General features: G+C 40.7%; 1 protein-coding gene across 5 annotated transcripts; it reads left to right on the top strand.

Moving 5' to 3' along the window:
• Positions 1-24: 24 nt before the first annotated feature.
• ranbp3b (RAN binding protein 3b) lies at positions 25-11,466 on the top strand. Of its 5 annotated transcripts, none has more exons than XM_046408874.1 (17): positions 25-169; positions 2,591-2,646; positions 2,858-2,894; positions 2,971-3,069; positions 3,178-3,249; positions 4,845-4,910; positions 5,105-5,197; positions 5,301-5,410; positions 5,771-5,890; positions 6,952-7,052; positions 7,165-7,240; positions 7,335-7,431; positions 8,189-8,313; positions 8,405-8,525; positions 9,150-9,292; positions 9,549-9,744; positions 10,281-11,466. In XM_046408874.1, exons 1-17 carry the CDS (start codon positions 64-66, stop codon positions 10,322-10,324), a joined length of 1,662 nt encoding a protein of 553 aa, XP_046264830.1. In that variant the 5' UTR covers positions 25-63; the 3' UTR covers positions 10,325-11,466. The 5 variants fall into 5 exon arrangements, with proteins under 5 accessions (XP_046264830.1, XP_046264831.1, XP_046264829.1 ...); XM_046408875.1 differs by having other exon boundaries at positions 27-169; positions 2,992-3,069; XM_046408871.1 differs by lacking the exon at positions 25-169 and adding an exon at positions 224-462.
• The last annotated feature ends 631 nt before the right edge of the window (positions 11,467-12,097 follow it).

Here is a 12,097-nt window from a genome sequence, read left to right as displayed (position 1 = left end):
TGACTAACGGAAGCGCACAGGAGATGACAGAGCGCTCGCTCGCTGCGTTAGGAAACGGCGGCAATGTACCTTGTGCCACTGAAAACATTCAGCCTCAACTTGTATTATCTGCGCGGTGGGTTGTGGGTGTGTGAGCGTCGAAGTAAAATGGCGGACTTGGCAAACGAAGGTGAGTAAGTGGCAGAGTGAGAAAACAATACAGCTACTGTGCGGTTATAAACAGCGCCTATACAATGTCTGCATATATGATAACTGAAACGAAGCTGCTTGGCGGCGTGTTGATAGTGCGTTCAAGTGAATTACCGATTTGCAACGTTCACATAACTACAACGTTAGCAAGCAGGCTAACAATGCTAACGACTGGGCTGAGAGTAATACCTGGAATGCCTCGGAACGCCCTCGAATGCTGTCTGTCACAAGCTGGCTTGCCTTCTAACGCTAGCACCCGGCTATTTATAGGCTGTATGTTTTGCCATTTGTGGGGAGCTAAAAGATTTACTGTGACAATAAACCAAAACTTGTTAGGCCATAGAGGGAAAGTGCGTTAAGGCTTGTATCAAAGCTAACGTTACACATATGCTTAGTGCTAGTTAGCGTTTGGTGATGTTTCTATCGATAGGAAACGTTTACAGTGCGACATCGTCTTTGCTGTTTAATGTAGTTAGCTCCCCGTTGCAGGACTGCTTGACTTTCATTTAGGCGCGTAGAGTGAAAAACGTCATCCAAGAGACAACGCTTTGATTGTAATTGCTGCTTCCTTTATTATTCTGCTCAGATATGTTTGTCATTGTCCTGATCTATTAACTGTTGGAGAAATCAGTGAGAATCTTGGTGTCGTTGCTTGTTTGGCGAGATGACTCATGCGGGATGGAGCGCATTAGCAAGCTAACTATAGCCAGTGAGCTAAGCTACGTTCGGGACTTCAGGGAACAACCGGTGGCTCCGACTATTTGCTGGAACGGGTCAGATAGTGTAAATGTTAGCTGATTAACATAAGCCGGGAACATCTCGGGCTGCTTGAATTCTTTCAGTGAATATCAGTGTTGCATGCCAGAATTCTTACATTCATTGACCAAGATAACTGACTGCAGAACGCAGAGAGGCACAGCGCTGGATGTTAAATATAGGTCATACAACATGTTAGTGTTTCCTGCCATCAAACGCGGTTCATACCTAAACAGCTAGTATTAGCAATGAGCGATTGTGTTAGAGATAGTGAATGTCGGTTCAGTAAACACTCCAAGCGGTGTGCTGTCGGCTATTTGGCTGGTACCGCATGCATTTATGTCCCGGCAGAGCTCACAACGGCGATGCTACACCTGCTCACTGTATTAGGCCCAACCCAGACAGTGGAAAACCTTTGTCTGCTAACATTATAGGATTACACATCTTTCAGAGGTTATACTGTGAAGGTAGACGCATCGGATTGTTACCTGGCCTGGCAGTTGCTATTCTTGGTTGATTATGACAATAGTTTACAGCAGCAGCATCTTTGGCAGTGGGCTGAACATAATTTCCTTTTTGATTACAAAATTAGCTACAATTGCTGTCTTGCCATGTGGAATGACTGGAAGTTTGTTGGTGATGCATGGGTTTTTACATCAGTCTACTTTACATTTGGCCATATTGTTTAGGACGTTTAGGTCAACATTATGTGATCTCATTCTTCCTGGTACTTCTAATAGGATTGCATAATTAATTGCTGTAGGGTAGTTGTCATGATGCCAGAATTTTTAACTTAGATACTAGTTTAAAAAAAGAGTGCATACCTCTCAATGCCACTGCAAAAAGAAAAAAAATGGTATCAGGCACACAAAATCAGATTATTTTTTTCTTTTCCTTTCAAAACAATTTAATAACCTGTGGTGCTGGTTCAGAAAGTGATTGAACATGTACCACAAATTTATAATACTTTTAATATCTGTATAGTCTTGGGTTGAAAATTTGATTGCATGCTTTTCTTGTAGTTTTGATACTTTCAGTAGTCTACTGTAAAATGAGGATATTGTTATTAAGTTCCAGGCACCTGGTGGTTGAAAAGTAGCTATATTTTTGACAGTCTCTAACTGCAGTATATAGAGTTTATTTCTTTTGACTTGTTGGCATTGATCGAAATTAGGCATTGTTTGTCATTGTAGAAATGTGCTCTGTTGAGTCGACAGATTGCTTTCACACTGACGCACCTAAATCCGGTATTTTAAATAAACTGTAAATAATTGTTGTTTTACCTCACTGGAAGCTTCACCAACTTATTTCGTAAAGGCAAACATTGTGGGTTTGTTATCATTAATCAGTTATACAATAGCAAAGGACATCCATGTTTTGTATGCCTTTTGGCATTATTTGTACTTTGGAATTTGGTGTTTGATTCTGTTCTGGATGATTAGTACTAATAATTTTCCATCTTTAACAACACTCATGTGGTCAGTGTTTTTCAGATGAAAATCAAGGCCATGAAACTAGTGGACCATAGTCTTAGCTGTTTTGATTTCTTCTGTAAACCACTAAGAAGAATCAGAACAGAAAAGATCAGATTAATGTACAATCTAAGTTAGTGCTTGGATGACCAACCTACATTTTCTCTTAACAGACAAGCCTGCCATAGCGCCTCCTGTGTTTGTTTTCCAAAAAGATAAAGCACAGAAGGTAAGTTTCTCCCTGTTATTGAGGCTGAAGCCATATGTTATGATTTTGTAGACTTTGTTACTGCTCTAGACTCGACTTCATTACCACTGAGGTCAAGCAATAATGTACCTGGTGTTATTTTTCATATTATCCCATTTTTAATCATTTGAATGATCAAGACCACTTTTTCGGTTAGAGGTGGACTCAAAAAACTCACTGCGTTCTCTTGCAGCGATCTGCGGAGGGCTCAAGTGCAGAGGATGGAGAAGGTAAGACTTAGGTCTAAACTGGTCACTTTGTTAGTATTATCGCTTTCATAGACATATTTTAACTGAAATATTATAGATATCTTGTTCTCTTTTTCAGATTCAGATAAAGATGAGGGAAGTTATTGCCCCCCTGTGAAAAGGGAAAGGACCTCATCATTCCCACCCCCACATTCTGGTAAGAGCACGTGGTGACTGAGCAGACTAGTTATTATTTCTTGCTTCTTGCTTTTGGTGTACACATTGATTTGTATGCTGAGTGCAGTGCCTGTTCACTACTTTGCAGTTCCCAAGAACAATGTATTCATGCCCTCAAGTTTCTGCCAGTCTCCGACTGGGAACTCTGACTCCGAGCCAGGTGAGCCATCGAGACCATTAGTTGAACTTCACAGTTTAAAGGCTTCTGGCAGTAAAACTCTTATTTTCAATGGTCAAGCAGAATTTTTTTCAACAATTTAAGGCAGCAAACACGTAAATTTACTGAAATTGGTAAACAATAACTTTTTCATGGATTATAGCTTAAGTTGTTATTAAGTTGTCAGTGAAGTTTTGTATGTCCCCTGCCTGCAAATGCACCCCCTTCACACTGACCAGTGTCTTCTGTCTAACATATTTCTGAGTGGAGGAAAATGTGCAGATACAGAATGCAATCCCCAGCCGCCACAGACAGCCAAATTACGCATGTATGAGTGTTTTTGTTTTTTTTTTTAACTGAGAAGAGAATGTTCTTGAAGAAACATCTTGTGCCACATCAGTCCATTTCCAGTCAAGGTGGACATCTCTGTATCCGTTCAAGCTGATTTGTTGCATTAAGCCTGTGGTTGTGGTTTGTTTATTTTGAAAGAAATTGTTCCTCCCGTATTTCTTTGTATGGCGGCACCCGTAGTCTGCATCAGTTTGTGTCATGCGTTGCAAATAGATTATGCCATATTTTGTTGCATTTGTTTGGTACGTGGATTGTCAGTGTTAAATGAAAAATTCACTGAAGAGTAGCTTCGCAAAAGTAGTTTGCCAGTAATGGAGAGAAGACTGGTTCATTGTGGGAACATTACGACCTTGTATGACCCGTGACTATGCCTGTCCGTAATGTAGTTCTGTTCTGAATTATGACAGTATGAACCTCAAAGTTCATTTGGGAAAGCAATTCTGCATTTAACAGCCACATTCAAGACACCAATATTTGAATAAAGTTCAGCTTGATATTAGTAACTACAGAGGATTTCTTACAAGATGTCACAGTGTCACGTGCTGCTGGTTGGCTGCAGTGTTTGTGCTAACAAAGAGGAATGGTTTATCAGGATTGTAAGATTGTTGGACTATGCTTTTGGGCCTCTGTACTGTACTCAGTGTAGACCCTACATGTATAATGGCTGTTCCTTAGTAATTTTGTATTTATGATAAAGACTTTCTTTTTTCCTCAAAAAAAGAGAAGAAAATATGACTATGAGTTGTCTTATATTTAGCAGTATAATTTGGTTAGACCAAGTTGGGTCTTAAACATGAGAAATTTGTTCAGGTCTCAGCTTCACGCTTTTGCAGACTCTTGGGGTTTATGATCTTGTGTGGGTCGCACATACAGTATTTGTATTGCTGCTGGTTGCATACTGTTCTTCATCTCAGGCAGAATATTTGTTATGGGTCACCATGAGCATTTCATTGGAGTGAGAATTGCAAACTATAGAGAATAATTTGTTGATGAGAATTTTCACTCGTATTTGAATTGAACACAAATTTATATTTAAAAACCTGTGGTTATTGAAAGTATGGCTGCAATGGGTCTTTAATACTGTAAAAAAAATATGCATGCATGTTTTTGTGTGTTATTTGAAGTGCGAATCTAAATCTAAATATATTTGCTGTACTGCACAGGAGCTGATAGAAGGAAGGAGGAAGTAATGTTCCCTTTTTAATATATTTTTTAAAGTCTGCCTTCTCTTGTGCTTGTCTCACCAGAGGAGAAGCCTGTGGGATTTCGTTTAAAGCCACCAACTCTCATACATGGACAGGCACCAAGTTCAGGTTGGTGTCTGAGGTCGATAGACTTCTTTGTGTAATTTTTTTTGTCAGACTGACTTGATTGAAATTGAAAAAACAAAACAGACTCGTATGCTTCTATATGACCCCTCTTAGAAAGGAAAATTGTATATCCAGACATGGACATATAGACTCAAAAAAGTAATTGTTTGGTATAAGACGAGTTGACTCCGTTGCAGGTGTCCCGAGTCAAAAACCGAAGGAACAGCAACGCAGTGTCCTCCGCCCTGCAGTTCTCCAGGCACCGCCCTCTAAATCACATATAGAGTCCAGTGAGTGCAACTTGGATTCAACTGCACTTATTTCTTGCTATTTGATATTAACAAAACATTCAGAATCATTGTTAAAGTGTATTTCTTCTGTTAATTTATTTAGATTCCAGTTGTGGAACCAACGGTGTGAAAAAGTCATCAGATGAAGCACCTCGGACCCAGTCCCTCTTCCTGAACAACACAGAGCACTCAGCCACTCTGGCCAAGTCATTGGTGAGGAGTGTTTAAATCTCTGCCTGTCATAATCCGGTGGCTTGGTAGTGGAAAAACAATGCCAGTCAGTTCAGTACAGACTTTAAGGCATGAAAGTGTGGGAAAGGATAAAACCTTGGGTTATTTACAGAAGAGCTAAAGATTTGTGGTTATTTTCATGCTCTGTTTGTTATGAGGAAGTATACTGAGTGTGGTATTTATAAACGCTGGATGTCAAAAGAATCTCTTTATTGAAAGTTAAATGTTAGTTAAAGAAGCTTTTATTCTTCTCAGAACAGTGTTGCAAGAAAAAAAATTGGCATCATACAGGAAAAGATAAATATAAAGCTGATTCTGAGGCGTTTTTTGTTCCCATTTCAGAAACACAAAAATGAGGAAGATGGAGCAAGTGGTAACAAAGACGGAGGGGAAAGAGAGAAGAAGGAGACGGATGTAGCAATATCTTTTGTGTTTGGTCAGAATATCAAAGACAGAGCAAAGGTGGGTTATTTTCCACTCATTTTGCACCTGTTTCTGACAGTGAACGTGTGAACTTGAGGCGAGGACAAACAAAATGTGATCTACACAGTTCAGTGTGGTAGGAAGAGGAGGGAGTTTTACACAGTTTAGGCACTGCTCTGAATGGTTAGATGTCTAACTTGATATTATGGATTTCAGCTACATTATACAGACAAAAGTACTGGGACACCTGACCATTACACCAACAGGGACTTTGCTGACATGGCATTGTAAGTGCATGAACATTGGTGTGGAGTTGGTTCAACCCCCCCGTGGCTGTGGCAGCTTCTGCTCTTCTGGGAAGACTTTCTGCTGGATTTTGGAATGTTTCCATGGGTGGTTTTGCCCATTCATGCAGTGGAGTATTTGTGGGGTCAGGCACCGGTGTTGGATGGGGGGGCTTGGCTAAGGGTCTCCGTTCCAGTTCGTCCCAGGGGTGTTCAGTGGGGTTGTGGTCAGGGCTTTGTGTGGGCCAGTTGGGTTCTTCTGCACGCACTCATCCAGCCATGTCTTTGTGGACTGTGCTTTGTGTGCTTGGGTGGAATGGGGGCCTTCCACAGGCTGTTGCTGTGGGGTTGGAAACATAGCTTTGTCCAAAATGTCTTGTATGCTGAAGCATTAAGATTTCCCTTCATTGCAAGTAAGGGGCTGAGCCCAACCCCTGAAAATCAGCCCCATACCAAACCTGAATTCAGAAATAAAGGGGTGTGACTGAATACTTTTGTCTATATAGTGTACCCTGGTTCAGAGAATTCCCTGATGTGTTTTATGACTTTAGTTCCTGTTAAGAGGTGCCTTTCCTGTGGTGGTTTGTAGAGTGTCCAATATCAGTCTGTAGGATTTTGTGGTGAGTCTGGAACTGTTCTGGCAGGATTGTTTGGACAAGATTTTGACAAATGGTGACTCACTGCTGACTCACTTGCTATACTGCATGTGAGTCAAGATTTTAAATTAATGATGATTTGTACATGTGTCTGTGTTTTTTTTCTTAAAGTTGGGCTTATTTGCATCACTCCAAATGTATCACTTTGTTCTTCCTCCAGTTGGAAGAGAACAGTACAGAAGACAAGTCAAAGGATAGTGTGCCACTGGACTCTCAATCAGAGGGCACTAATTATTTCTTACAGTACATCTCTACCCCAAGGTAATGAAATTGTGTCCTCCTTCAAATATTTTTAGCAACTCATCTCCATTCATGATTAACTTCCATCAATTCTGTTTTTTTCTCACTCTCTCTCTCTCTCCTGTCCTTTCAGTTCAAAAAATGCCACAAACAGTACAGACAGTGGGACAAAATTTGTTTTTGGTCAAAACATGTCTGAACGAGTTCTGGTAAGTTGTACCAGCCAATTAAATAGTGAGTCTACCATCTGCCACACTTGCAACTTTGAACTAGTGCCAAGGATCGATTCTGTTCTGTTTTCAGAGTCCACCAAAGGGCGAGTCTTCAAATGAGGAAAATAAAGATGCTTCAGCTGCCCCTGCTTCAGAGTCCTCATCACAGGAAAACACCCCAGAGAAGGGTAAAGACATAAACTCCTCGGATTATTGAGATGATGTTTGGATTAATTTTTTTTAATAGTGTTACTCACGTGTGATCACAACAAACGGGAAGAACAAGACCTGGGAGAGTTGAATAAGAAGTTCTGTAGAAATAGTAACTGAAATATCTCTGTATCTATTCAGCAAATTATTCAAAGTATTTTAATATCTGCTTCAAATGTAGGTGGGAGCTGGTGTTTGATTAGCACTCCATAAAGAGCTGTAGGAGATATTAGGTACATCCTCCAGCACAAATTTCTTAGGCATACCCAAGGGATTTATTTGTGTTTGTCCTTATCATCAGGTTCCCTGTTTATTCACAGCGAATCCAAATAACTGCTAAACCCGAACAAGGTGCAGCAGAGATGTTTTTTTATTTGAAATCACCGAAAACGTGTGCATTTTTAGGAAAAAAGGGGAGAATGGCATTTTCTTTATGTATTTGTGTGAACACAAATTAAAAGTTGGTATTTTGTGGGCTTCATCACCTTTTGAGATAATACTGTACATATGTTTTTTTGTTCTGATGTATATATGTTTGCTGCCTGTGGAGGCATTTGTTGATCTGGTCTTAAAGCTGAATTCTCTGTTTGCAAATGATCTTCAGCTGCATGTCGGACATTTTGAGACTCGTATACAGACGCACCAGTTTTTTTTATTTAAAAAAAAATGACACAACATAATGTTAACCCCAACTATGAGGTGCAAACATCTCACTGCTGTATTTTATCTCACCAGTGAACAGCGTGTCAGAGTCTTTGGAGGAGTCTGCAGCAGCTTACACCAAAGCCACAGCCAAGAAGTGCATCTTAGAGAAAGTTGACGTCAAAACCGGAGAGGAATCGGAAAGCAATGTTTTACAGGTAGAAGGCCGACACTCTCGATGCAGCGCATGTAGTAAATAAATGTGACAGAAGGCCGTAAAGTTATTGTTTCTTGTGACTCTTGCTTCAGATGCAGTGCAAGTTATATGTATTTGAGAAGAATGCTCAGTCGTGGATAGAGAGAGGTCGAGGTTTGCTGAGGCTCAACGACATGGCATCGACAGACGACGGCACACTACAGTCCCGTCTAGGTAAATACACCTGCTGAAAAGTTAAGAATCTGCACAGCATCTGTTTTTTATGGTGCAGCGATTTGACTGAAAACTTTAATCCTTTTGTTTGTTTGTGAGTTGAACGTTTGTGCCAGGTAGATATGGGAATAAGAGATAACGTTTCTCTGAGTAAAAAAATACAAATCTTTCATAGCATACGATACCTCTCTTTGAACACAAGGGGGAGCCCATTCTTCTGCTACACACTTCTGTGCACCAGACATCCCAGCCTGCTGTTACACTCATTTCACAAACATGCTGCACACTGTGCATGTGGAATGAAAAGTATGAAGTGTTTGGTCATCAAAGAAAGGGGGAGGGACTTTTCTGAGAATTTAAAGGGTAATTCCTGTATTTTTAAAACTAGACCCCATGTTTACCTATTTTACTGTGTAAATGGCTCATACTTATTTTGGGACTGGACCAGTAAATTGCCTCAGCCGGCATCTGCGACATGGCTGCTATGGTTAAACTGTATTCTCTGGTGCAACTCTGACCATCAAAGTTACAGCTCGTTTAAAGATAGAAAGTTCAGTGTATTAAAAGTGCTTGCTTTCACTTCCAACAGGTTGAGATTGTTACTTTGTGTTTTATCCTTTCCAGTGATGAGGACCCAGGGCAGCCTCCGGTTGATCCTCAACACTAAACTTTGGCCCCAGATGCAGGTGGACAAAGCTAGTGAGAAGAGTGTACGAATCACTGCCATGGACACAGAGGACCAGGGGGTCAAGGTCTTCCTAATATCGGTATGTGTCACCAAACGTTATACTACAGCTTAGAATTTTCCAAGCCTACAGAATGCAATAAAAACAGGCTCTTCGTTCTCCTCTTCGTTTTAAAAAGAATCGTCATTGTTTTACAATCTGCTTCATTTTGCTTGATTCTGTCTGTTGAAATGTACTGGGTACATGTCAGTGCCAACACGTGATGTAAGTGAATGTTTATTCCTTTTTTCTTTTGAAGTCACATAGTGCTCTCACCCTCTGTGTCTCTTCTCTTCAGGGTAGCTCTAAGGACATAGGTCAGCTGGCTGCAGCGTTACATCACCGTATCTTGGCCCTGAAAAGCAGGGCAGAGCAGGAGCCCGAGACCCCTTCAACAACTATCCCTGAGGCCGAGGTACCGCAGTCCAACGAGGACGACAGCGACGAGGAAGACAATGCCTCTGCCTCTGCTTCAGCCTCCACCCCTGCTACGAGTGAGTGTTACGTGTTTTCTTTTTCTGATTCATTCCTCTGTGGCTGGAGGCATTATGCTTTAGAGCAGTGATCGCTAACTAGTGACCTGTGGGTCCCATTCAGAAAATGTGCACATCAGCGGAGGAGGCCTAATCGCTCAGGTAGCTTTCCAAACTCTGGCAACAGGCCAACAAATCTGTAATTCATAGTTCACCTGTTCTACAGAATCAGATTACTCAGCACTTTGTGTGTAAAGTTACCTTCAAAGTCTTCATTACATATATTGTGTAAGTCAGGACTGTCATGGATGTACAAGTACAACTTGACTGGTTGGTAGAAGAATACAACCACGATGCAGCTGTTGTAGTTTTTGTTTGTGTGAGTTTGAACCTTCCTTTGTTTATTTACTCGTAAATCTCATGGCTGTCTTGACATGGAGTTTCGTGGTTTTTGTGCTGTTACAGATGCTTTTTGTTACGATGGCAGCATTTTGTTTTGCGATAAACCCATTCAGACCACTCGCATACAAAACCCTTGTCAACCTTTCTTCCTGCAGGTAATTCAGAGGGAGGAGAAAGCCAGGCAGCAGGAAGCACATAGCGTCACTCTAAGACAGCCTGCTAAGATGCTGCTGTTGAGGCATTTTGCTGTAGGCATCTCCATGGACACCCCTTGACCAACATGGGTCCGTCAGACCAGTACTTTTGGATATTAGAAGTCTAGCTCCAGGAAATAACCCCTTGTGCCGGAGTGTCTCACCCAACTTGTGCAGTTCATTTTCTCTGCATTCAGCGTAATATCTGGAGTCGTTTCTTCCCTCCCTCTCCTGTTTTGTGTTTTATTTTTGTTTTCGAGTATTTTTTCTCTCCCCGATAGCAAAAATAAAGACTTCAAAGCTTTGGTTTGGGACTTTTCTGCTCATCATATTGATGAGTGTAAGGGTGTTTTCCTCTACATTTTAAAGTATGGCACATGTTAAGACTGCAGTTTCTACTTTGGGACCTTTTTACTCACTCTACAGTCGTACCTCTGGGCGCCACACATTCAGAGGACCTTCATTCACATTTGACTAGTCATCAGTCCGCTCCTACATTGAGTCCAACCCTCGCCATGACCCCCCCCATTCCAACCAGTCCGTGCGTTAAGTTTTGGCAAATGTAATTTATTTTGGATCGTCATTTTCATGAGGCATCTCAAAACATATGTGCTGTTTGTAATGGCTAGCCAAGACCACTCAAGTTTGCATTAACAGCAGTTTCTTATATTTCCTATTGACCCATATTATACTGAATAAAAGGCTGAAACAGTACGGTTTCTGCTAACGTGAGTTAATGATGTGATGACAAAAGAGCAGAAGGATTCTCCTCAAAATTAATAATATGTGTTAGTCATTCACCTTGTGTTTGTTGTTAATCATTTCTTTTTTCCAAATCGAGAAAATCAAATCATCAGTTTACATTCTGCATGAAACTGTTCTTTTACTTTTCTTTTCAGCATCCCAAGGGTTTACTGTGTTGATACATATATTTTTTTTATTTTGGATATATACAGTTTTTATCCATTTACATTTGGAAAACGTCTTGGAACGAAGACTTAACTTCATGTGTGGAAAATTTGAGTGATAACTGTAATACCTTTTTGAATGTCATGTACATTTGAATATATCATCATTTAGTAGCGCACCATGTTTTCTCATCTCCTCCAACTGCCCCCTTTACAAAATAAACCATTTTGGACCGACATCTGGGATTTTTCCTTCTGAAGCTTGATTGTGCAACATCCAGAGCTTAATCCAAATTTCAGAGTAAGACATCAGTACAGTGTGGTATTCGTTGTCTTCTGTAGCTGTCTCAAAACAACAGCCAAAAAAAAAAAACCAGCAGAGTGGTTCATCTGTTTTGTATTCAAGAGTTGGATCTGGACTAGGGGTTGATGTATGCTGTGCTCTGACAGCACCGAGCAGGAATCGCCGCAAAACTTGCTTGTGTACTGTATGCGTCTCACACACACACACACACAAGGTCATGAATTTTTGATGTGTGAATCTGCTTGACACAATCATATACATCCCAACCTGCTACAAAACTGCTGCTCCCAAACTCTGTGCCTTATCTGCCTTTCAGTGCTGACTTGTTAAGACAGTATTTTTTTTTCTACACTCAACACTGCACATGACTGTGCTGGTGTTGGGAAAGTCACAAAAAGGACAAATTCTGAATTTTTTAGACGTGCAGTATAAAAGTAAGTATCTGCATTAGCTGGTTAGTGGTTTTCCCCTGAAATCTTACACAGATTGTTCTGCTTCACCTCACTGTGATTTCACAAGCTCAAGAACCTTCTTCTGAGCAACATCTGGGGTAATTTGCAAGCAAA

The sequence above is a fragment of the Scatophagus argus genome, chromosome 13 (genome assembly GCF_020382885.2).
Source record: "Scatophagus argus isolate fScaArg1 chromosome 13, fScaArg1.pri, whole genome shotgun sequence".
NCBI lineage: Eukaryota > Metazoa > Chordata > Actinopteri > Scatophagidae > Scatophagus > Scatophagus argus.
The sequence above is the reverse complement of the archived record's forward strand: the minus strand, read 5'-3'. Positions and strand labels throughout refer to the sequence as shown.